General features: G+C 51.2%; 1 protein-coding gene across 6 annotated transcripts in view; it reads left to right on the forward strand.

Moving 5' to 3' along the window:
• TPO (thyroid peroxidase) overlaps window positions 1-25858 on the forward strand; it is a 101970-nt gene that overhangs the window by 68539 nt on the left and 7573 nt on the right. For 3 of the 6 annotated variants that reach the window (XM_017860281.1, XM_017860282.1, XM_017860286.1), the window contains 6 exons: window positions 2774-2944; window positions 8135-8372; window positions 10267-10475; window positions 10859-11029; window positions 14031-14162; window positions 22005-22104. In XM_017860281.1, the coding sequence (XP_017715770.1) occupies window positions 2774-2944; window positions 8135-8372; window positions 10267-10475; window positions 10859-11029; window positions 14031-14162; window positions 22005-22104 (1021 nt within the window). The remainder of the gene's footprint in view (window positions 1-2773; window positions 2945-8134; window positions 8373-10266; window positions 10476-10858; window positions 11030-14030; window positions 14163-22004; window positions 22105-25858) is intronic. The other 3 variants (XM_017860285.1, XM_017860284.1, XM_017860283.1) reach the window with 2 other exon arrangements.

Here is a 25858-nt window from a genome sequence, read left to right on the forward strand (position 1 = left end):
TTAGTGTTTTAGTCATGAAGTCCTTGCCCATGCCTATGTCCTGAATGGTATTGCCTAGGTTTTCTTCTAGGGTTTTTATGGTTTTAGATCTAACATTTAAGTCTTTAATCCATCTTGAATTAATTTTTGCATAAGGTGTAAGGAAGGGATCCAGTTTCAGCTTTCTACATACGGCTAGCCAGTTTTCCCAGCACCATTTATTAAATAGGGAATCCTTTCCCCATTTCTTATTTTTGTCAGGTTTGTCAAAGATCAGATGGTTGCAGATGTGTGGTGTTATTTCTGATGCCTCTGTTCTGTTCCATTGGTGTATATCTCTGTTTTGGTACCAGTACCATGCTGTTTTGGTTACTGTAGCCTTGTGGTACAGTTTGAAGTCAGGTAGCGTGATGCCTCCAGCTTTGCTCCTTTTGCTTAGGATTTTCTTGGCAATGTGGGCTCTTTTTTGGTTCCATATGAACTTTAAAGTAGTGTTTTCCAATTCTGTGAAGAAAGTCATTGGTAGCTTGATGGGGATGGCATTGAATCTATAAATAACCTTGGGCAGTATGGCCATTTTCACGATATTGATTCTTCTTGTCCATGAGCATGGAATGTTCTTCCATTTGTTTGTGTCCTCTTTTATTTCATTGAGCAGCGGTTTGTAGTTCTCCTTTCAGGTCCTTCACATCCCTTGTAAGTTGGATTCCTAGGTATTTTATTCTCTTTGTAGCAATTGTGAATGGGAGTTCACTGATAATTTGGCTCTGTTTGTCTGTTATTGGTGTATAAGAATGCTTGTTATTTTTGCACATTGATTTTGTATCCTGAGACTTTGCTGAAGTTGCTTATTAACTTGAGATTTTGGACTGAGGCAACGGGATTTTCTAAATATACAATCACGTCATCTGCAAACAGGCACAATTTGACTTCCTCTTTTCCTAATTGAATACTCTTTATTTCTTTGTCTTGCCTGATTTCCCTGGCCAGAACTTCCAACAATATGTTAAATAGGAGTGGTGAGAGAGGGCATCCCTGTCTTATGCCAGTTTTCAAAGGGAATACTTCCAGTTTTTGCCCATTCAGTATGATATTGGCTGTGGGTTTGTCATAAATAGCTCTTATTATTTTGAGATACGTTCCAAGAATACCTAGTTTATTGAGAGTTTTTAGCATGAAAGGCAGTTGAATTTTGTCGAAGGCCTTTTCTGCATCTATTGGGATAATCATGTGGTTTTTGTCGTTGGTTCTGTTTATGTGATGGATTACGTTTATTGACTTGTGTATGTTGAGCCAGCCTTGCATCCCAGGGATGAAGCCGACTTGATCATGGTGGATAAGCTTCTTGATGTGCTGCTGGATTCGGTTTGCTGGTATTTTATTGGGGATTTCTTATCGATGTTCATCAGTTCTCCCTTCTGTCTTATGACTCACCACAGCCATGCAGACCTTCTGTATGGGCACACTTGCTGATCCTACGCAAGGTTTTTAATATCTGTGGGGAAAATAAATGTGTTTAAAGCATTTTAAAAGGCTAAACTGGGCCCAGACATGGTGGTTCATGCCTATAATCCCAGCACTTTGGGAGGCCGAGGTAGGTGGATCACTTGAGGTGAGGAGTTTGAGACCAGCCTGGCCAACATGGTGAAACCCTGTCTGTACTAAAAATAAAAATAAAATAAAATAAAAAATTAGCCAGGCGTGGTGGCGGGTGGCTGTAGTCTCATCTACTCAAGAGGCTGTGGCAGGAGACTTGCTTGAACCCGGGAGGCAGAGGTTGCAGGTGAGCTGAGATCTCGCCATTGCATTCCAGACTGGGCAACAGAGTGAAAATCCATTTCAAAATAAAATAAAAATAAAAGGCTAAACTGTTCTACAGTTATGATCAGCACCCTCATCTTTAGAATGTTAATGATGGGTTACCTTTGGAAGTTAATTATTTGGAAGAAAATGAACCTATTCCCCCAATTAGTTTTTTGGAAGGGTTATTTTTAAGCTTCCGCATTTTTTCTTTATATTCCTTTCCCAGTACTCTGTATGTCTTGCTGGGAGCTTCTAACCTGACTCAAAAGTTGACCGGCTCCAGGTGTAGTGGGGAGCGGGGAGGGCAGGGGTGCGGCAGTGTGTCTGGCGATACCTGCTTAGATGAGAGCTGAGTCATGCACAGTGCACCAGAGAGGCAGGGGCTGGCCCGGCCCTCAGCAGGTGCCTGACATTTGAAGACACCCAGCTCATCCCACACAGGATGATGCACATCGTGATTCCTAAGTCTTCCTTTTGGGCATCCTAAGGCCAAACTTTAAAGACTGGTGGCATGCAGTGGTGGGTTCACACGCCATTGAGATAGAGGGACCCTGACAGGCGGTGGGGCCTGCTTTTCCACACGGGGCCTTTGGAAACGACAGGAACAGTGGTCCCCAGGCACCCTGGTCACTCCCTCAGCTAAGCTGAGTCTTCCTTTCACTGTTCTGGATGTTAGAATTCAGCAAATGCTTCTTTTTTTCTTGTAATCTTTCTGTTGCTAAGAAATAAAAAGCTTTAAAAACTGGTGGACTCCTTCTCCAGGCCCCTTCCTTTCTGAGAGTCCATCCCCCATGAGCCACATCGTCAGTGCCAGCCCAGTGGTTCACCCGCCAGCAAGGGCAGTGTCCTGAGGACATTCAGGAAACTCTGGAATCACACAAGCGGAATTCATGAACTTACACAAAGATTTGCTAAGGACAAGATTGAGATATTATTGTTTCTCTAGAACTGAGCCGAGAACTGCCCTTGCCTTGCGCATGGTATTTTCCAGGTGGTTTGGACCCACTAATACGAGGCCTTCTTGCAAGACCAGCCAAACTGCAGGTGCAGGATCAGCTGATGAACGAGGAACTGACGGAAAGGCTCTTTGTGCTGTCCAATTCCAGCACCTTGGATCTGGCGTCCATCAACCTGCAGAGGGGCCGGGACCACGGGCTGCCAGGTCTGCCAGCTCCTTCCCTTGCACACCTCATGCAGCTGCTGCAGGGTTTGCCGAGTTAGCAACCTGCTGCTAGAGAGACTGATTTAAAGTAAAACCATCGCAAATCTAATGCCTTCTAAGCAATGGCTCTTAAAGGACCCCAGTTCATTCAGCTATAGAGGCCACCTCCAGCTTTTCTTAGAGAGAGAAATGGCCCAAAGAGGGTGGTTCTGAACCTCCCAGGGACGTATGAGCTAGGACCTTGAGAAACACCCGCTTCTAGTAGAGGGAGGAGGCGCTGCGTGGGCAGACAATGGCAGGTCTGCGTCTGGTGTCCCGGGAAGCTCCTGGGATGGCTAGAGTGCCCCCCTCTCCTTCCCCTCCCCCCAGCGAGATCCTGGGGCCTGCAGAGATCATTCCACCACATCAGGACTGCTGTGAGCTAACTGGTCCAAGCTGGCCCCTGGTGGGAGTGGCTGCTCCTCTCAGGCCAGCAGCCCCCTGTGCTCCCTACACCCGACCTGGCTCCTGCCTTTCCCAGGCCCCACCCCACAGCCTCCTGCCTGACCTGCCCAGTGCCCAACTCCCTGACCTCAGGCCCACCTCAGCCTTTCCTCCTCTGGGCTTCTAGGTGGTTCTGGTCAACCTGCAGCACCTGTCCAGGCCCAATCCCCCGAGACCTCATGTTCTGTGTGCAGCTCTGTTCTCTCCATGCACCCTGGGAGCTTGGGAGGTGCCCTCCTATTGTGCGTGGGTGACATGTGAGATGGACAGTACTGGCAGGTCTTGTTCTGCCACATCCCTGGGCCTTCCTCTGTCCCCTGGCCCTTCCCCCATTACTGTCTTCCTTACCAGTGGCATCTGGAAGGGCTGGGATCCGCAACCACACAGGCTGTGAATATCTGGGGACTAAACGTGAGTTGGGAGGATGCAGAAGGGGCCCCATGTGTGTCAGGATAATGCACTGTGCCCCTCACTCCCTGCACCCAAACACAGCTGCTTCCTTGTTGCCAGAGCTCATGGAGCACAGCCCACACATGCCTTCACACACCTGGCGCATACCCAGCACACGCCTGCACACGCCCAGCACATACCCAACACACACCCACACATACCCAGCACATGCCCAGCACACACCCAGCACATACACAGCACACACCTGTCTACACATGCCCAGCACATACCTGCACATGCCCAGCACACACCTGCACATGCCCGCACATGCCCAGCACACACCCGGCACATACCCACACATGCCCAGCATACACCTGGCACATACCCACACATGCCCAGCACACACCTACACATGCCTGCACATGACCAGCACACACCCAGCACACACCCAGCACATACCCAGTACACACCTGTCTACACATGCCCAGCACACACCCACACATGCCCAGCACATACCCAGCACATGCCCACACACACCTTGCCTCTGGCTGGGACCCCTTTTGCTGCTGGCCCTGCTCAGGCCCCACAGCTTGACCTCCTCATGTTACCACTGCTGACTTCCCTGAGCTAACTGCACCAGAGAGCGGGCGACCCCATCTCGGCCCTCACAACCCCCACCTTTGTCTGCTCTACTTTTCACCAACTGAAATGTGGCCAAAGGCGAAAATCCACGTTCCCACTGGCCTGTGGGTCCCCCAAAGATCATAAGCCCAGGAGGAAGGGCTGTGTTTCAGGGCTGTGGTCGCCAGCACCCAGAACCGTTGACTGGCACAGAACAGGTGCTTAGGGAACCCTCACTGAATGAATGGATGGATGGATGAATGAATGAATGAATGAATGAATGAATGAATGAATGAATGTTTGGGCAAATAAATGCTGACAAGGACAGAAGGGCCTGGTGGGAAGGGAACAGGAGTAAGACCAGCACACAGCCCGACTTGTGTTCCGAAGACTTGTGTTTGGACCTGAGGAGTTCAATTTTGGATGAATTTCTTAATTAACCTGTGTGGTTCCCAGTTCCTTCCCTGAGTGCCCAGGACAGTAGAGTCAACCTCACGTTTGAGTGTTGGGGACGCATACACGAGAGTGCTTGGTGTGAGCACACAGGAGGAGTCATGACACAGCAGTGTAAGAGCTGCCACGCGGGTCCCTGCGGCCTACAGTGTGAAGCCCACTGCGTGTGTTAGCACTCTATACCCCAGCCACCGCAGAAGGCCAGACTGCGATCACTTTCTAAAAGATGGATTGAGAGACTGACACACAGACAGTTTGGGCAACTTCCCCAGGTCTGAATTCCAGCAACTGGAGGCATCGATGCACCAGAAAGTCCACAAACCCAGCAGACGCTTCATTAGATCTGATCAGGCTACATTAGATAAAAGAGAAACACTCGTGTCTCAGCAAGCTGAGCTGGGATGATGATTTCCGCCACGCCCTGAAATTGTTTGTTGTACTTTACAGTGAATATAAGATGTACAACCTTCCCCAAAACACCTTTTTGCGGCCAGGCACAGTGGCTCATGCCTGTAATCCTAGCACTTTGGGAGGCCGAGGCGGGCAGATCACAAGTTCAGGAGTTCAAGACCAGCCTGGCCAGATGGTGAAACCCTGTCTCTACTAAAAATACAAAAAATTAGCCGGGTGTGGTGGCAGACACCTGTAATCCCAGCTTCTTGAGAGGCTGAGGCAGGAGAATTGCCTGAAACGCAGGAGGCGGAGGTTGCAGTGAGCCGAGATCATGCCTCTGCACTCCAGCCTGGGTGACAGAGCGAGACTCAATCTCAGAAAAACAAAACAAAAACACCTTTTTTGCATTCCTGTTACTGCGGTGGCTCCCACAGGCAGGGACATCGGAAGTGATGTTGTTTCTTCCAGGCTCTGTGGCCTCTGGAGCTGGGAAGGGCTTCAGCCCTCCATGTCTTTACCTCCTTCCCAGACCTTGCACATTTTCCCTCTAGAGTTGGAAAAAGATGCAAATATGTTTCCTCTCAGAGCAATAAGAAAGGAAAATGCCCTCCTAACTTCGTTGTTTTTTCTTTTTAAAATTAAGATGTCAATCTCCCACAGGTGTGGAAATGTTTTTATTGTACTAATTAAAACAGTTTGACGATGGTCTAAATCATCAGTATAGAAACCTTCTCTCCTCGTTTTAGAACTTTAATTTGCTCATTATTTTTGTTTTTGACTAGTCTGAAAATAAGTGCATTCTTTTAGTAAATATTTAATGAAATAACGGCTGTGTCCCCCAAGCCCTGTGGCAAGCAATGGGCATCTGTGTTTTCTATATAAACCGAGTGTCTACAGGTTGCCTGTTACTGGAGCTGAGAAATTCGTGGGGTATGTTTGGGATGGTCTAGGCTAAAGTAGATTGTGTGATAAAGATGAAATTTTGTTGGAGGTGCTAAGTTGGAGGGACACAGGTGCCTCTTGACGGGGCAAAGCACCTTCTGGTGGCTTTGATGAAAGGGCCAGGATGGCCCATCTGGAGACAGAAAACAAGAGTAGTTTCTGCAGATCACAGGGCAGCAGAGCCACTGCAGACAGCAGGAGTCAGGCTGCAGCAGCTTCTCATGGGGGATCAGGGGATCCCCTGCCAGATGCAGCAGCACCAGGGCTGTGGGGCCAGCCAAGGGGGGTAACTCTAGGAGCACAAGAGTCAGACACACACTGGTTCCTCCTGACAGTTAACCAGGGAAATGGTTCTTAGCCCTCTAAGAAATGGACTCAATAGCACCTGACAGCAGTTTTCTAAAAGCTTAGGGTGTTTTATTTTGTTTTGTTTGTTTGTTTGTTTTGAGACAAAGTCTCACTCTTGTTGCCCAGGCTGGAGAGCAATGGTACAATCTCGGCTCAGTGCAACCTCCGCCTCCCAGGTTCAGGCAGTTCTCCTGCCTCAGCCTCTCGAGTAGCTGGGATTACAGGTGACTGCCACCACACCTGACTAATTTTTGTATTTTTAGTACAGACAGGGTTTCACCATGTTGGCCAGGCTGGTCTCAAACTCCTGACCTCAGGCAGTCCACGCGCCTCGGCCTCCAAAAGTGGTGGGATTGCAGGCCTGAGCCACCGCACCCAGCCTCTAAAAGCTCAGATTTTGAATCTCGCTCATGCCTTCCTCCTCCAGTTTGTCCGTTCCTCCAATCTGTCTTCTTCCAAGTTGTTCCCACCCCTTGGCTCCATGAGTCTCTTTGTCACATGGGCATCCCCTTCCCAAACTAACAAGGATGCCTGGCTATTTCTCCCAGTTCTGTTTGGTCTAAACATGAGACACCACAAGGCCTGGCCTTCTGTCCCGTGAAAGCCTCACTGCCCCTGGGGGAACCGGCCCAGTGCTCACATGTTGCTGTGCGTGCACGTGTCCGGGACTTCTGCTGGGAGCCTGCGGTGGGCAGGGTGCTGAGGATAGAACCAGACAGTCTTAGCTTAAAGCACCACACAGGGCGGGTGGATGAGCAGAGACAGCAGCAGAGGCCCTGGACTATGCTCTGATCAGACCCCACGGGAGTGAGGGTCGCCCAGCCTTGAGGAGGGAGTGTTTCTGGAGGAGGCGACAGTGAAACCAAGAGGAGTGGATGAGGGACGAAGGTGGATGTAAGGAGCGGGTCACAGGGAGGGGCACCAGTGTCAGGCAAAGGTGCAGCCACAGAGCCAGACCATGGATGAGGGCCTGGGCAGCGAGCAGCTCAGGCCTAGGCAGCGAGCAGGAGGAGGAGTGAGAAGAGAGGTCAGGGGTTCACCAGGGTTCCCAGCAAGAAGAGGTCTCCAGTCTTCAATATGGAGATGACTGGCCAGACAGAAAAAGATATTTGTGTGTGTCCCTTTGTGTGTGTGTGTGTTTGTGCGTGGGGGCGGGGGGGAGAGAGAGAGAGAGAGAGAGCAAGAGAGTGTGTGTGCTGGCTTCTGTGTGTGCTCCTGATGTCATTGTGGGAGGTAAACTCTGAAGAGGATGCAGAGCTGTCTCGGTTGCTCTGGAGAGGCGAGAACTAAGTGCAGGCTGGGCGATAACAGGAATGCACTTAAATGTCGTGGACTCAGCATTCTTGCTGTCTCCAGCTCCTTTATGAACAAACCCTACAGAAAGAGCTCTGGCTTCTGAGCTGGAATATCCTAGCCTGGCAAACGGCCGGGTAGTGTCACAGGGTGGGACGGGACTCTGCCCTGCTGTGCTTCCCGTCTCGGGGACAATGGCATGAGCGAGATGGGCTGAACAAAGGTTCAGGTCTGTGAGAGAAACCACGCAGCCTCTCCCCTGTGCAGGTTACAATGAGTGGAGGGAGTTCTGTGGCCTGCCTCGCCTGGAGACCCCTGCCGACCTGAGCACAGCCATCGCCAGCAGGAGCGTGGCCGCCAAAATCCTGGACTTGTACAAGCATCCTGACAACATCGACGTCTGGCTGGGAGGCTTAGCTGAGAACTTCCTCCCCAGGGCTCGGACAGGCCCCCTGTTTGCCTGTCTCATTGGGAAGCAGATGAAGGCTCTGCGGGACGGAGACTGGTAGGTCCCTGTCTGGAGCGTCTTCCTTCTTGTTCTGCACAGAGGCAGGTGGTCTGCACTGGTTCTGAAGCCAGCCAGACCTGCATCCAAATGCTGGCTCCACCGCTCAACTCTTACGTAAGCTGATCAGATTGTTTCTCCCCCCCACAGTTGCCTTTTCCTAGAACTGTGTTTTCATAACAATGAAGCAAGTACAAAGCACGTAGCATTTAGACTGGGAGCCAGCACTGCTTTTTCCCAGGTCCAACCACATGAGCATTTAGACTGGGAGCCAGCACTGCTTTTTCCTAGGTCCAACCACATGAGCCAACAGGCACCTAACAACAACAAATTGTGACACACTTATGACAGCCCTGAGACTGCATCCCATCCCCCACGTGCCCTGACGATGCCCAGGAAAGCACAGAGGTGCACAGTGACTCAGGCGCAGACACAGGCTATGCCTGGTGCTCATGGATGCCTCTGGGCTGGACAGGCCTTCCTGGCCCCCCAGCCCCTGCCTGCACACAGAGGTGCTTGCCGGTAGCAGAAAGCTGAGGTCCCGCTTTGCCTGCCTCGTACATGTCTGCTCTCTCCTCAAGTTCAACCTGGAATGTGGAGGTTTGTACTGGAGGGAGTCAGAGCCAGATCCTGTTCCCGTCTGACTCGAAGTCCATGCCCCCCGTAGAAGCAGGTGCACAGGACACCAGTGTTAGGATTTTGGAACAACACAGACAAAAACAATGGGAAATGTTTTCTTTTGCTTTTAAAGACATCGCTACCTACCCAGTTCCCTACCTATCCAGTTCCCTACCTATCCAGTTCCCTACCTATCCAGTTCTGTCTCTCTTTTTGGTAGTCACTGTGCCAAGGTCAGATTTTTGTTGTAAAGGATCTGTGCTCTTCCCAGAGAGTGCACCTGCCACACGCCAAGGCTCCTGTCCTTTCCCCAGTATGACTTTTGTCTCTAATTTCTGAGATGCAGCATTTCAAAGAGCTACGAACACCTGGGGAGAAATCACCAGATGAACTTGTCTCCCTCATAGCTGTGTCTTCAGTCAACGTGCATTTGGAATTCTCTGGGACATGGGAAGCCACTCGCTCAGAAGGGGGAGGATTTCTCCAACTTGCCCCATATGTGTGTCTCCCAAGCGTGTTTTATGCCACCCATGGCTGAAGCTCCATCTGAAATCAGAGGCAGCTGGCAGATGCCTGGGGTGGTGCCCGCAATGTCTCATCCTGTGTATTTATGACCAAATATCTCCCCAATGCAAAAATGGGGTCAATTAATTTCCATATAGTGGGGCCTCTTTTTTATGATGTTCTAAGAGGAATTCATCCCCGTGATGGGAAGCAGAAGAGCTTTCTGTGGCTGGGGAAATGCATGCTTTATGGCATTCAGACCAGGAGCTCCTGGGGCTTTGGCAACGATTTTCATATTTTGAGAGGAAAGTGGGACTTCATTTCTTCACATTGCAATTTTCTTGATTACCCATGGCCTGGAGGAAGAAGCTGAAGGTAGAGAGACCGTGCAGGGCACGCTGACTTCAGACTAGAGAGCAGCACCCTGTAAAGCAGCTGAATTTGCTGTAATTATTCTTGTTTTTAACACAGCATTGCACCCCAAATAACAGCAATGCAGCAAAATAGATTCTCATAGTCAACAAACGAAGTGGCTCTGAGCCCCTCTTCCATCTGACGCCGCTCGTTCAGAGAGCCAGGTGCACGCTGTGCTGCCCCTCCGCGTCTCCTTCAGGTCCTCAGCGCCTGCACCTGCGCGGCCGTGGGTGCTGGAGGTCTGGGCAGACGCCGCAGGGGAGGCCAGCAGCACACAGCAGCGGGTGGCTGGTCCTGAGTGCCTGCCCTGGGGGTTCTGCATGCACCGTGAACTTATGCTCTGTCTCCTTCCCTGGAGGTTTTGGTGGGAGAACAGCCACGTCTTCACGGATGCACAGAGGCATGAGCTGGAGAAGCACTCCCTGTCTCGGCTCATCTGTGACAACACCGGCCTCACCAGGGTGCCCGTGGACGCCTTCCAAGTCGGAAAATTCCCCGAAGATTTTGAGTCTTGTGACAGCATCCCCGGCATGAACCTGGAGGCCTGGAGGGAGACCTTTCCTCAAGGTGACGTTTGGTCTCTTCTCACACCACCTTACAGCACGTGCATCTCATCAAACAAACCTTGTCTTCCCAAGGAGCTGAGTTAACTTTTCACTGTTTAGAAAACAGTCAGCGCCCTGCCTTACACCCTCAGGGCAGCTCCTGGGGCGGGCAGGACCCTTCTTTAGTGAGAAAGGAGCTGGGGGCCTAGAAAATGGGAGCCAGCAGGGCCCGACCTGGGAGGTGACCGTGTGTGCTGTGTGGGTGCTCAGTGAGTGACCACAGCAGGGCTCCCCAGCCTCGGCACCAGCCCCTCCAGGGCACAAGTGTGCCCGTGACAGGGACGTTGGTATGTGATTTTCTTTTCTCGTAGTTTGACTACATGTCAACCTGTCCACATTTCATAGACAACAAGTGTGGCTTCCCAGAGAGCGTGGAGAATGGGGACTTTGTGCACTGTGAGGAGTCTGGGAGGCGTGTGCTGGTGTATTCCTGCCGGCACGGGTATGAGCTCCAAGGCCACGAGCAACTCACTTGCACCCAGGAAGGATGGGATTTCCAGCCTCCCCTCTGCAAAGGTCAGTCCTTTCTTCAATAACAATTACAAAACATCTGCATGTTTCCGTAAATTAACAATGCAATGTCATTGAAAATTTATTCGCCAAAAGATGCTTCTGAAACTGTTATCTTCCCAGGAGCAATTTGGGGATAGAAAGCAAGGGCTCTCCCATTGGCTGGCCTGTTCCCAGCTGGCCTCTTTCTAGGTAGTGAGGCCTCAGAATAGGCACGTGGAATCGTGACCAATGGGGTCACCTGTGAGGGAAGAGAAAGAGGAGTTCATGAGTTCCAGGCAAAGTTGTGGTGAACTCGCAGGGCCACTTTCTCAAAGGAAACATGGCAGCAAACGTCTCCACTCCAGAAACCCGTAGAGTTAGTCCCGCCTCCGCCTCCCACAGGTGGCTGATTCCGAAGCCCATGCCTGCTTCTTCTCCAGTCGCTGGTTTCACTCCCAGCCTCCTGCATGTTTAGGTGTAGACAGGTGCGGGCTCCTAGCGGTGACTTGAGAGCAGGGTGGGGAGGCAAAGGCAAGACAGCTGTGGGCCACCTCCACCTGCTCCTCCCATACGCCTGGCTTGAGCGGGTGTCAGCCCAAGGCACCTGGGAGCAGGTTTGCTGGACAACAGAGCCTCCCAGGGGAAGAGCCATGTACTGGGGTCCCTCTGTGGGGAGCAGCAGAATGAGAGTCCCCCACTGACTGTTCTGAGACAGAAAGAGCTCTCTGGGTGCAACTCCTGAGGCTGGGGCGTCCTGTTGGAGCAGCTTGTGTCCTCCAGCTACTTCAGAAACGCCCTGCAACAAAACCTGGCCTGCTGGCTCTGGTCTCATGGGCCAGTGGGGTCAGGGCAGGCAGGAGCAGGAATGGCTGCTGTTCTCGGAGGAAGGTTGCTCAGACAACACTCACTAGCAATCTTTAGAAGGCCAAGCTGCCTTCAGGGACTGCGTTTTAGGGGAGGAAAACTGACATCAGACACAGAACCTCCTGTGAGCTGCTGCTATGAGCTGCACTAACCTAGACCGCAGAAGAAAAAGAGGGTCTCGTGCAAGAATCTGGCTGGTTTGCAAGTAAAAATAAAAGCAAAATCCACAGTTTTCAGTTTTCTCAGAGTTTTCAGAAGATGAAAGAGTCTTGGAGCCAGTGCTTTGGGAGACCCAGGTGAAAGAATCTTTTGAGGCCAGTTCAAGACACTCCCCTACCCCAGGGGCGGCTGCAGATGCCTTCACACAGCTCCGGTGCTTCACAGCTCTGCATAGCGGGATGCAGGAGGGGCTGGTTCCAGGGGCAGCTTTAGCCAAGAAAGACCTTCTATGTTTAACAGCCTTGACATGGTTACCTATACATAAAACACTTCAATAGCTGCTGCAAGATACAGACAGTTAACAGTGGCCAATAGTCAATAGCTCCAATCCCTTGAAATTTCTTTACCCTTGTCTTATACTTTTTATTTTTTTGAGACAGAGTCTCACTCTGTCGCCCAGGTGGGAGTGCAATGGTGCAATCTCTGCTCACTGCAACCTCTGCTTCCTGGGCTCAAGTGATTCTCCTGCCTCGGCCTCCTGAGTAGCTGGGATTACAGGCACCCACCACCGTACCTGGCTAATTTTTGTATTTTTAGTAGAGACGGGATTTTGTGCTGGTCTCAAACTCCTGACCTCAGGTGACCCCCCCACCTCAGCCTCCCAAAGTGTCGGGATTAGAGGCGTGAGCCACCGCACCCGACTTCTTATACTCTTATAGAATGGTTGTCATTATCAATAATGTCATTATTAAAGACTGTACTCTTTAGAAAGCCTGAGATATCCCCAACACCCTGCTAGTTGTCATAAGCACCATGTTTGATTTCATGCCCGTTTTTCACAACAGACATAATGATACCCATTCTGTAACTGAGAAAACCAGCTGGGACCAAGACTCCCCCTGACCCCAGAGCCCTGAGTTAGGAGTGGGCAGTCCCACCCAATGCAGCCCCTCACCTGGGAGCAGGAGGGCAGCAGACCACCCCAGCTGACCTCAAGGCCTCGCAGGTCTCCGGCACTGGGTCGCCTGGGTGCTGCCCAGGTTCGCACATTCTCATCGTCCTGGGGTGGCCGAGTCGGGGGACAAGTCCCTGTGGCCTATGTGGACCCCGGCTCTTCCACTCAGAGGTGAGATTGGGGAGAGTCCCTCCACCCCTCCCAGTACCTTCGCTCTGTCTGGGGGTGTCGTCAGCACCAGAACCCCAGGAGTGCAGGCAGGTTGCTGTCCCCAGCCTGGCCCTCGGCAGAGACTGCACCCAGGCCAGCTCTGTTCCCTCCAGACAGAGCAGCTCCTGGAAAAGCATGTGTCCCCAGCACTGACAGCACCTGTGCCATTCAGAGAACACACACGAGGCGTGTGGAGCAGACCTGTGACACGCTCCTGCTTGTTTTCTAAAATTGGCCAGAAAAGGAACATTATTTGAACAAAATGTACAGCAGGTTATCTGGAAATAGAAGCCTAGGGGATGAGGGACTAGATGTAGGATTCGCGTGCAGGGAGAGCAGGAGGGGATGCACCATCCTCACTGGCGGTGGCAGGTGGCCCCAGTCCTTGCTCTCAGAGGACCTGGAGCATCTGAGCCAGCTGGGAGTCTCTGCTTGGGCGAAGCAGACCCTGCCCCACCCTCACCCTGGCTCCTTCCTGCCCCTGTGTCCTGCACTTGGCCAAATTCCACATTCCCCTACCCCAGGCAGACCCTAATTTCCTCCAGGAAGGCTCCTGTGAGTTGGGCCTGAGTGAGACCCAGTGTGTGGACTCCCTGCAGGCTCAGAGCCCACGGCCAGCGTGCATCCGTCTTCTCCTCATCACCTTTTCAGATGTGCAGGGAGCAGGGGGTGGCCACACAACAGCAGAGGTGGTGCCTGGTTTCCCCTAGACCGGGTGGGGTGGCAGGCAAAGGGCTGACCTCCCCAGACAGAAGCACCTCCCAGAACGGGTGTCACATGGGAGAGAAGGGGGTGCGGCTGCTTCCTCTCAGGTGTGTGGCCTTTTGTGTCTGGCAGATGTGAACGAGTGTGCAGACGGTACCCACCCACCCTGCCACGCCTCTGCGAGGTGTAGAAACACCAAAGGCGGCTTCCAGTGCCTCTGCGCGGACCCCTACGAGTTAGGAGACGATGGGAGAACCTGCATAGGTGAGTCTGCTCCCCTCCCTCTCTGTCCATCTATTTGCAAGTTTTTGTAAAACGAAGAAAAGTGTGTTCAAGTTAGGCAACTGTCAATCACCATCTTGATTGGGAAGGGCAGAGATGAATAAGACACCAAGCCCAGGTGCCCGAGGGGCGTCCGCGCTGTGCCCGAGGGGCGTCCGCGCTGTGCCCGAGGGGCGTCTGCGCTGTGCTGGGGGCAGAGGATGCATTTCATGTCTGCTGTCTGTGCAGAGACCCTTGGTGCATGCTGAGGCTGGGGGCAGCAGCCAGAACGCATTTCCAGACAAGGTCCACAGTTGCATACCCAACCTAGATCACCCCCAAGACACAAAACTTATGAAAGAGGCAGCGTTCAATACAGACCCATCCATCACCTCTCCTCCTCCTGGACCCCCTCCAAATGCACCCGACTGCACCCTGACCAGGGCCAGCAGCACAGCTGCCTGCCTGTCGCCCACCCCCACCTCTGGATGTCCCCGCCCTCTATGGGGCCTGGGTGCTCAACATCCACCTCGGATGGCCTTGCCCAGTCCCCTAGCTCTGCCCTCAGATCAGGGACAGCGTCTTCCTCACCGCTGCCTCTAAGTTAGGTGCCAGATATGCCCAAACTTTTGACGAATTTACTCCCCTGAAAATTGTGGCTCTTGAGTAAGCATTATCTTTAATCTTCATTTTATACAAAAGGACACTAGTGATAAGAGGGCGAGACGCTCCTGCTCACACAGCCGCTCCGTAGCTGGCCGGGAGTTTGTGTTAATAGTTGACTTCCAACTCTTATAGAAAAATAATTATTCACCAGACTCGAGTTACAGACAGAATTCCTTTGAGCTACTGTCATAGGGGAGTGAGGTCTCCAGAAAGAACCAAGTGCAAGGCCCAAATGCAGCAAAGGCAGCTGGGATGTCCAGTCAGGATGGAGAGGGGTCAGTGCAAAACGCTTCATGACTCAACTTCATTAAGGGGATTCTGATAAGCTGGAATAATAGGATTCTTGCTGAAACTCAGCTCCTCAGGCGAAGGATACAAGGGCCAAGGTCAAGGCCAGTCAAGAAGCGAGTGAGTCTGAAAAAAGATGGCCAGAACGCAGCTGCGCGGGGCCTTCAGCGGCCGGGGATGCTCTTTCTGGTGCTCTGAAGCTACATCCGCCTGACAGGCGTGTCCTCCCTTCCTGTGGCAGGCACACCCCCCTCCTGTGTCAGGCACACCTCACCATCCTGTGGCAGACACACCCCCTCCTGTGGCAGGCACACACCCCTCCTGTGTCAGGCGCACCCCCTCCTGTGTCAGGCACACCCCACCATCCTGTGTCAGGCACACCCCACCATCCTGTGTCAGGCACAACCCCTCCTGTGGCAGACACACCCCCTCCTGTGGCAGGCGCACCCCGTCCTGTGGCAGGCGCACCCCGTCCTGTGGCAGGCACACCCCACTGTCCTGTGGCAGGCATACACCCCTCCTGTTTCAGGCGCACCCCCTCCTGTGTCAGGCACACCCCACCCTGTTTCAGGCGTCCTCTCTGCACAGCATTCCCCCCTCATACTCATTGTTTTATCAGCCTCTGGTTTTATTCATGTTTTTTCTCCATATGAAATCATATCTTCTCTTCATTTCAAACCAGACCACTCTCAGTCATGGAAAACTGGAAACAGCAGCTCTTGCATTCAGGTTTTTAAATAAAATGTTTAAATCAACAGTTCAGATGTGAATTGCAAAGGTAGCCAGGTGGCGAAGCTGCCACGTTCACAGAGAGCTCAGCTGTTTTCCGCATTATTATTATAAACCCACGCAAGCCGATTCAGAACCCTGCTCAGGTGAAGCTGGTGGGACATTTACATCAAGATTGCAGTTTTGCTGCACTGCAGCCCAGAAGCACTTGCTGTATTCTTGGTAATATCTCACCCTGTCAGATGGCTCCGTGGGGCCCCAGAAAACACCTACTGCTGTCCTCCAGCTGAAGCCACCACCCTCCGTCCCTCCCAGTGTTTTCTTCTGGACTCACCCACAGAAGGATGGAGAAAGGAGGCACAGTGGAGGTCAGGAACAGCCCTAGGAGAGCACCCAGAGATGAATTTGTGCCTAAGAGAACTTGCACACCACCTCTCTTCCTCCTGGGCCCCCTTCGAACACCTGCACCATGACCAGGGCCAGCAGCACATGAGCCTAAGACCATTTTGTGCACCAGGGCCCAGGTCTGAGAGATTAATATGCAGGTGCTCAGGGCTTCTCCTGTCTCCACAGTGACTTACAGACTTAGATTTAGATACAGGTGTGCATATGGATATTGATTATGGATATAGACAATTGTAGATATAGGTACAGATGCAGATACATAGATATAGATATAAATTCACCTATAGGTATAAAAGAATAGACTTAGATTTAGGTATAGGTATCCCCATGTAAGTTTAGATGTAGAAACACACATAGATTTAGGTGTCAATGTAATTATGGAGGGAGCTCTGCTTTTGTTGTGTTTTGTTCCTAACGTTGCAGTTAAAGGAACTGTATTGATTTCCTGGGGTGCCGCAGCAAAGTCCTGCAGACTGGGGTGCCGCAGCAAAGCCCTGCAGACTGAGGGTGCCGCAGCAAAGCCCTGCAGACTGGGGGTGCTGCAGCAAAGCCCTGCAGACTGGGCACTTGAACAAGAGATTTATCTCTCAGCAAGTCCTGGAGGCTGAAATCCAAGATCAAGGTGAGAGCAGAGCTGGCTCACCCTGAGGACTCGCCCCTTGGCTGCAGACACCACTTCTCCCCATGTCCTCCCAGGGCAGTCCCTCTGTGTGTCTGAGGCCTCATATCATAAGGATATGATATGACATAAGGATATGTCCCACCAGCTTCACCTGAGCAGGGTTCTGAATCGGCTTTCGTGGGTTTATAATAATAATGCGGAAAGCAGCTGAGCTCCTCTCTGTGAATGTGGCAGCTTCGCCACCTGACTGCCTTGGGCCACGGCCCATAGTGACATCCCCATGCCACTGCAATTACCCCTCAAATGCTCCATCCCCAAATCAGCCACATTCTGAGGCCAGGGGGATGGAGGCTTCAGCATGAGGATCTGGGAGATCCAGTTCAGCCCACGACAGCACTTGGCCCATGGTGCCATCTTTTAATCTTCGGAATAAAACCTTAGAAGAAGTTCATACACAGGAGCATAAGCTAATTTCCAAGATTTTGCTTCAAATGTCTCCTTTTAGTTTTTTTCCTGAGAACAATTATAACATACATTTATCTGTTTCCTACATCTTAAGGACTCTTTTCTATAAACTCTGAAGCCAAATGTGTCTCTGGAATTGAGACGTTCCCTCCCAGTGCTACCTCTTTGCTAAGGAATCCCCCTGCCTGGACGCCATCCATCTGCCTCTCCAGGTCCTGCCCCCGTCAAGGGCGTCCGAGAGAACCCCTGAGCCCAGCCCGGACCAGCGCCCATGCAGTGCCCGTGCTCAGGGCAGCTCTGAGCTCTGTGCTGCCTTCTGGTTCTGTGCGGTGGATGTGATGATTGCATGGTGCTGTCCCTGCCCCGCTCTGCCCCTGCTGGGCTCCTGGCTGCCAAACGTGAAGTCAGGGTCCACCGCAGGACACTCGTCTTCCTGCTGAGCCCTGCAGCCCCTCAAGCAGCTGGCTGCCTCCAGGAGTCTCCTCTGCAACAGCTGCCCTGTGCCTCCCTGGCCTCCCTGGCAGGAGCCAGGCCCTCTGGAGGCACCGGGCCGGGCCGCCAGTGGAGCCCGATGGGGAGCGATGGTGAACAGTGACTTTCTCTTCCTAAGGAAGAGACTGAGGGAGGGAAAGTGCCCCCAGAGCATCTCAGGAGCTGGGAAGTGAACAGCTGGGGATGCAAGCTTCCCCCACCACCAGCACCCTTATAATGACACTGCTGCCCCTGCAAAATCGTCCGCGGAAAATTAGGATGCTGGGCATGACCTTTCTGCATCCCTGATGCACAAGCCTAACTGTTGTTCCACGGAGGCCACATATGTCCCTGTTGAAAGGGCCCTGCTCCCACGCAAGCAGCCATCAGCACCTTCTCCATACTGACAGCGCAGGCCAGCAGGACCCAGCACCATCCCTGGATGCACCAGCTCTGTCACTTCTGGACAGAACACCCCAAAAGGTTGATGGACGTGGCTGTCCCTCAGCTTTCAGAATGACAGCTTGAATCCCAAGCCTGCTTCCATGAGGAAGGGTAGACACCAGGAGAGAAGCAGAGGCCCCGGCTGGGTGGACATGCACTCAGGTGCTGAGGGCTCAGAGTGAACCAGGAGCAACAGCTAAGCCATGTTTATAGCCCCTCATACGAGCCCTGGCTGGAGGCCGGAGGTTCCAGGGAAGGTGGGCACCAGAGCCCATGTCTGAGAGATGAATACACAGGTGCTATGGCTGCTGCTTCTGTCTTCATGGTGACTTACAGACAAGGACGCCAAGGCCTGGGAAGATGAGGCGTGGCTGTGAGAGGAGCTCACTCCCCTGGCCCACGAGAGCTCCAGCCCCGGCCAGCCCATGTGCTGGTTGTCATATTAAATGGACTCTCCAGAGGAACGGGAGCAATCAGAGATGCAGATGTGTGTACAGAAATAGTTCTAGATTAGACAGAGACATCCATAGAGACACAGTTTGTAGATATAGTTGTATAGATTTAGATATAGATATTGGTTTAAATATATATGGATATTGATTGAGATATACATGCATAGATTTACATAGATTAGACATACATATAGATAACAAAAATGTAGACATGGATATAGTTATACCAATTTAGATTTGGATATAGATATTGATTATGGATATAGATATAGTTTTAGACTTAGGTACAGACGCAGATATAAAAATGTAAATTTATACATAGGTATAGAATAGATTCAGGTGTAGCTATCCCTATATAAGTTTGGACATAGACACAATATAGATTTGGGTATAGATGTAAATACAGCGGTAGACACCCATACACAGACATAGTTTTAGATGTGCATCTAGCTCTATGTATGGATACGTGAAAGCATCTCTATTCTGCAGAATTGGTCATGGAATTAGAGAGGCTGAGGAGTCCCAGGATCTGCTGTCTGCAAACCGGAGCCCCAGCGTTGCTGGTGGGGTAGTTCCAGTCTAAGGGCAGACAAAGCTGCCATGAGATGTCGCAGCTCAGGCAGAGAGTCAGGAAAAGAGAAGTGAAGTCCTTTTTCCTCCACTTCCTGCTCTACTGGGTCCCTGAAAGGATGGGACAGGGCCCACCCATGTTGGGGAGAGCCGTCTGCTTTTCTCAGACCACAGATTCCAGTGCCGATCCCTTCCAGAACCTATCTCAAAAGCACAGCAGGAATAATGTCTAATCTGGGCCCCTGTGCTCCAGTCAAGCGGACACATGAAATTAACCATCCCAGTCATTATTCTGACCTGAATGCTCCAAAATCCTGATGCCCTCTGTCTGCCAGGGCCTGCCAAAACCTGATACCCTTTCTTTCCAAAGGCCCTAGAAGGCCTTCACCCAGCCTCTGGGAATCCCCCCTCGCCCAGCCCCACAAGAGGGGGCACCCACATCCATGCCCACAGCAGAGAACTCCAGGGCTCCCTGGATGGCACTGAAGAGGTCAGAAAGCCACTCTGGCAGCAGCTGTGACCTTTGTGATGCCCGCATAGGACATACAGGGGCTTCAGGGCCTGTCTCAGCCAAGAATCCCCCAGCAACACACAGCCTTAAATCCGGCTCCAGGCGCAGTTACTGGTTCTTGAAATTGAAAATGCCAAGAAAGAAAAGTTTGGAGCAAAGAATAAGGAAAAGTTTCTGCGGTGCGGCATGTGGCCTTTCCTCTGCCCGGGCTCATTTCACACTTTCGGGTAGACACGGAGCTGCTTACGTCCCTGCTGTGCGTCTGCCGTTTGCTGGTGTGAGGTGGGCTTCAATCAGATGCTCGCCATGGCCCAGCACGTGGCTCCTCCTTCAGATACTTGGCTTTGCCAGTTTTTGAGGTTCCACAGGTGGCCCTTGAAAACCTCTAGCCCAAGTCCCTCAGAACCAAATCCAGCAGGAAGGGTGAGTCCCCCTCCCAGAAATGGCAAACATCAATTCCAGAATGAATTTCTATGGCTGCGCTGTCCTGACTGCCCTGACCTGGCCTGTGCTTACTGGAATCCCCACCCAGGCCTCGATCAGCTCAGCCTTCCCCGCACAGCCAGCCCCGGCAGCACAGGCGGAGCCCCCACCTGTGGCAGCCATGGGGGTGAGAGCGAGTAGCAGCGGATGGAAACATGAACCCAGCCTCTTTCCGGATGTGGGAGGAGCCGCATCCCATGGCCAGCAAGCAGCTCTGCTCTCCACAGACTTTTAGCAAGAGGCCGGTGTGCTCAGGTTGCCCTGCAGACTCTCCTGCGTCTGTGAGAGGTGGCAGCAAGGAGATCCTGGAGGTGGGAGGATGGTTAGAGGAGCCCAGGAGGAAAAGTCATGAGGTGCAAAGGCTAAAAGGACAGGACGGTTTTGGAGAAACAGTCAGGATGTGCATTTAGGATTTATTCATTCATTCTTGTATCTACCAAATACTTGCTGAGTGTCCAAGACCCATGCTAGGAAGACAGCCATGGACACTACCTGTGTCTGGGCTGGAAATGAGACACACCTGCAGATCATGCCCAGGAGTTAAGTGGCACAGGGAACTGCCGCCACCCACAGATGCAGTCATCACCGACTTTAAAAAATCCAGTGTGAGAACCAGAACCAAACCAAGCACCCAATTACCCCAGCCACTGCCTTCGTCTGGTGCCTGAATGCGCTCCCTTAGCCTCAGAGCCTTTCTTCAGCCACACGTGATGATGTTTATCCAGGGCGACCCACGTTTGTTTTAAAAAAACACTGATTGGTAGTATTTAAATTCTTATTTAAAAGTCAGTTTTCATTTCATCTTGGATTTCTCCTCGGCCACCTCGAATGGGCACCTCAACAGAAAAGTCAGTAATAAAACTGTGGTCAAAGGAGCTCTGAGTTCAAAGCCGCACTGGCCCCAGGCTGGCATCTCCTTGCAGAGAGCATAGAAGCCAAGGGCCGGAGCCCAGGAGCCCTTACTCAGTCCGCGGCTTTTTCAGACGAAGACACAGGTCCAGGTGGGAGGCACTTCCTCAGGCCCCTCACCAGATGCTCTGGGGCCGGCTCCCGGGCTGCCTCTCTCCTCTGTCCTGTCTTCAGGGCCTTCTGCACTTTTCTGTCCGATTCACGCTGATCCTGTTCAGTTTATTTCTGGAATGGGCTGATGAAACCCAGGATGAGCTCCAAAATCTGCTGCCATCCCGTGCCCCAGTCCCCCCAGGGCTCCAGCTCTGCAAGGTGCACACCACCTTCCCTCGACCACAGTTTCACCTCCAGGAGGCTTCTGGGAAAAATAAAATGCAACCAAGGGCAAAACCTCATGGTGTTACACCACATCCCTTACAGACCACTTTGTCCCACTTTCCTGCCCCGGTCAAAGGCCCCACAGGGCTCCCTGGGTCCTGGGGTCCACTCAGAGGGCACTGAGAGTCCTCCCTGGTTTGGGCAGCAAGGTGTGCTTTCTGTCCTGCAGGACAGTGTCCATGCCAAGCCCACAGTGAGGCTGCCATAGAGAGAGAGCCAGCTTCTCTGCCCTGTGTCCCCTGCTGGCTCTCCCCACGTCACATTCGGGTCTGGACTTAACGGTCTACGGCTTTTTTGGGCAGATAAATGACCCTCCCCCGCCGCCCCGTACATCGTGCTGTGGGGTGAAGGCAGCTGGCCCAGAACAGGGTGTGGCCCAGACTCAGGCAGGACAACCTGGCTTGCCCAGGCCCTGGAAGATTCTTCTAACCAGGCCTCTTTCTGTGCCCCAGACTCCAGGAGGCTCCCTCGGGCGACTTGGGTCTCTATCTCGCTGGCTGCTCTGCTGATTGGAGGCTTGGCAGGTCTCACCTCGACGGTGATTTGCAGGTGGTAAGTCCTTCATTTTTTGGCTGTTACTTAGACACGACACAATCTCCTTTCCTCTGGACATGGTTGCAGTGAAGCTGCTGTATTTTCCTAAAGCTAACATAGATTACTGGTATCTCAAAGGCATTGATCTCAGAGCTATTTTGTATAACGTCTTAGACTCGCCGGATCATTCTTTGTGCTTTAAATAATGAAAGTGGAGTGATCATTCGTACGCCTTAGGTGGTGTCAGGTATCTGCGGACAAAGATTCAGCAACACGGAATACTTTTCTAACAGTAAGTGATTGCATTGAAGTAGTCTCTTGTTAGGAGTAAAGATTCTTAAAAAGGTTTCTCAGAGAAAAAAGGTCATCCATGAATGAAAAGTTTTATTCTTCAGTTTTATTTCCTCCCTTGAGGGCAGACATTGAAAGTTGAACTTTCCTGTTAAAAATGGCGCTGCTGTTGAAAGACCCAGACCCGAACCTGAGAGAACCTGAGAGTCCCTGCCCTGTGAGAGTTCTGTCTGCAGAAAGAGCCCCTCCAGGCCGCCTCAGGTGGGGCAGCTGGTCCACGTGCCTAGCCCTGAGGAGCCAGCTCTGCTCCTAGCTGCTGCCACTCACCTTGCTGCTCTTGAGAACCAAACTTCTTGAGCATCCCTTCATTTTTAATGCACAATTGTTCATTTTATATAGAAAGTGTTAAAAATAACAGCAAACACTATCAAAAGTCATTGCAGCCCCAGGCTGGGCCCCCAGGGCCATGCCCAGAATACCTGCAAATAGAGGCCACAGTCACTTGGCCTCTGCTCTCCCTGAGTGCCAGGCTCAGCCCAACATGACCTGTGCACGCTCTTGCTATAGCCAGCCCTGCCCTCCGCCAGGATGACCCCTGCAGTCTCCTTCGCCTTCGCCTTCACCCTCCACCCCGGCCTTCAGAGCTCCTCACTGGCCAAGCCCCCAGCACCACCCCATACCACACGCATGGATTATCCAAGCCTCCTGGCACCACCCATACCACACGTGTATGGATTATCCAAGCCCCCAAATATCATCTGATGCCACATGTCTATGGATTATCCACGACTTTCCCACCCTAAGGCCATCTTCCAGGTGTTTCTCATCTTCCCAATAATAGAAACTCAACATTCTAGCAAACCTTCATTTTTCTAGCAACTTCTCGGTACACTGAGGAACGTCTGCGCCTTGAACAGGAAACCTTTTCTTACAGTTTTGCACCTCCTACAGGAACTGGTTTTTAAAAACTTGAAAGCTTAGCGACCAGAAGTTACCCAGATCGCTGTTGTTTCCAAAGGGCCTTGTCAACAATCCACAGCAATGGCCTCTTTTCTGTTGTTTTTGTTTTTGTGGGTACTTGTAAGGGAAGCCCCTGTGCCTGCCATCTGCTCTGCATCCTGTTTCTCCGCTGCTGAGATGTGGTAGTAAAGCCAGTTCCCCGTTTCGGTTATTCTGCAAGGCCTCTGGCAACTACTGTGGTTGACCCAGATGCCCACGTTTGACACAAGAGCTTCTGATCCGTCTGGCATACGACATTTCAGTGATGTATTTCTGAGTAGCTTCATAGCTTCTGTCAAAACTGACATATACCATAATTCAGACAACTGTGAGAAATTCCTTCCAGCAGGGAGGTGATAGTAACAGCTAAGCCATGTGTTGGATGCAATGCTAAGTCATCCTTAGCCACTGTCTCCTCTGATTTTCTGACCAGTCATCTGACCCAGGTGTTTGCCATGGCTTGAACTGTGCATTGCCCAAAACGTGTTTATACCCTGACCTTTAGGACCTCAGAATGTAACCTTATTTGGAACTAAGGTCTCTGCAAGTGTAATTAGTTAAAATGAGATTGCCCTGGAGTACAGGGGACCCTAATTCAATATAGCTGGTGTTCCTCTAGAAAGAAGAGTTTGCACAGAGTCATGCCCAGCAGGCAAAGGCCATCTCGACGGGAAGGCAGAGATCAGGGTGGGGTTTCTGTAAGCTGAGGCCTGGGAAGATCACCAGCAGTGACAGGAACTGGGAGGGAGGCCAGGGGAGCCGCCTGCAGGCACCTTGATGTGGACTTCTGCCTCCAGAACTCTAGGTCATAAACTTCTGCTGTTTAAGCAGCCGGGTCTGTGGTCCTCTGTGACTGCAGCCGGGTCTGTGGTCCTCTGTGACTGCAGCCCCAGAAAACTAACAAAGTGCTATGATTGTGTCCATTTTCAGTGTAGCATGAGGAAGTGGAGCGAGAGCCTGTTACTGGCTCAAAGCTGATAAGCCCAGAGCAGGTCCTTGAACCCAAGACCTGTCTGGTGCTGGAGGCTGTGCCACAGCCGCTCAGCTTCTCCTCGCAGGAAGGTTATATCTCACATGCAGAGGCTATTGTTTCAAAGAATCATTAGCAGCGAAGACTGAATCATCACCTACTCTCTCTACAAGACACTGTATTGATCTGTTTTGAGAAGAGACTACTTTAATGTTTAAATGGTGTCTCTAGTTTTAGATGGGGTGGTGGTAGGAAATATTCCCTATGTTTTATGAATCATTTGGTCTTTAAACCTTAAAAAATTTAATTACTAATAATTAAAACCCTCAGCTAACCATGAAATAGACTAAGCAATAAAAATTGGATAGGCTGTAAGCAAATAACTTCAAATTAGCTGGTTCTATAATTATAACTATTAAATGTGTAATTGTAACAAAAACTGATGTGACTATAATTTCCTGTTCATAAACAATTTTGTATTTGCAAACATCCCTATAGACATCTATCACATTATCATTATGATAAATATTAGTGTCTGTAGTCTACACTCATAAGAAAAATTGCAATTTTCCTTAAGATTGACAGCCATAGATTAAATGAATACCTTTCCAAGGAAACTTGGGAGATAAATATTTGGCTGTAGTTGATTTTAGACTCTGGAGTTCTCAAAATATGCTACCAAGCCCCAATTTAGTTTGCAAAGTGCCACTTAGCTGAAAGATATGAAAAAGTGGATGTTAACACCCCAACACACGCTTAAGCACAGAGAACAGGGGCAGTTACAGAGTCAGAGACCATAACAGGGAAGACCCTGGGGCTCCAGGGGAGAAACATCCTGGACAAAAACCACAGCACCCCCAGACCCGTGATTCGATGAGCTCAGAAGGTCAAGTCACTTATTCAGGAAATGTCTTCCCGCCACCTACCCTGAGACCCCCACGCTGCTCCCAGCAAACGGGCTCAATGCAATCCCAGCCTCGCCTCCCTCTGTGTCTCATCCTTCAGCTTTAAAAACATGATCTTATTTCCAGCTTAGGGCATTATTGTGCGGTGAGGAGTAGGGAGGAGAACAGAGAGGGAAAGGGAGAAAGAGAGACGGAGACAGCGGAGAGAGACATGGGAGGGGAGAGAACGCAGCACAGTGTGGCACACGGAGGGTGCTCACTAGTAGGGTGTCTCCTAGTGAGACAAAGGTGTTTGTTCTCTCTTCTCCTCCTCATTTTCTACCCACCCAGCTGTCTGGGGTCTAACGCTGTACGTTTTGGTGTGATTATTAACAACGTGACAAATTGCTAATATATTTTCACTGCAAATCTGTGATTCAGAGTTAACTCCAGCAAACCGACTCCTTCACCAACTTTCTTGACACTGCGTTTAAAATACCTCCAAGGTATTATACACGTTTTATTGCGTTGAAATTGTTTTCACCAAGTTGAATTCTTTCTGTGCAAACTTTTACACTAAAAATTCATTCACCAGATCAGTTCTTTGGTCTCCATCAGTTTTGCCAAT

The sequence above is a fragment of the Rhinopithecus bieti genome, unplaced genomic scaffold (assembly GCF_001698545.2).
Source record: "Rhinopithecus bieti isolate Rb0 unplaced genomic scaffold, ASM169854v2 scaffold_51905, whole genome shotgun sequence".
Taxonomy (NCBI): Eukaryota; Metazoa; Chordata; class Mammalia; order Primates; family Cercopithecidae; genus Rhinopithecus; species Rhinopithecus bieti.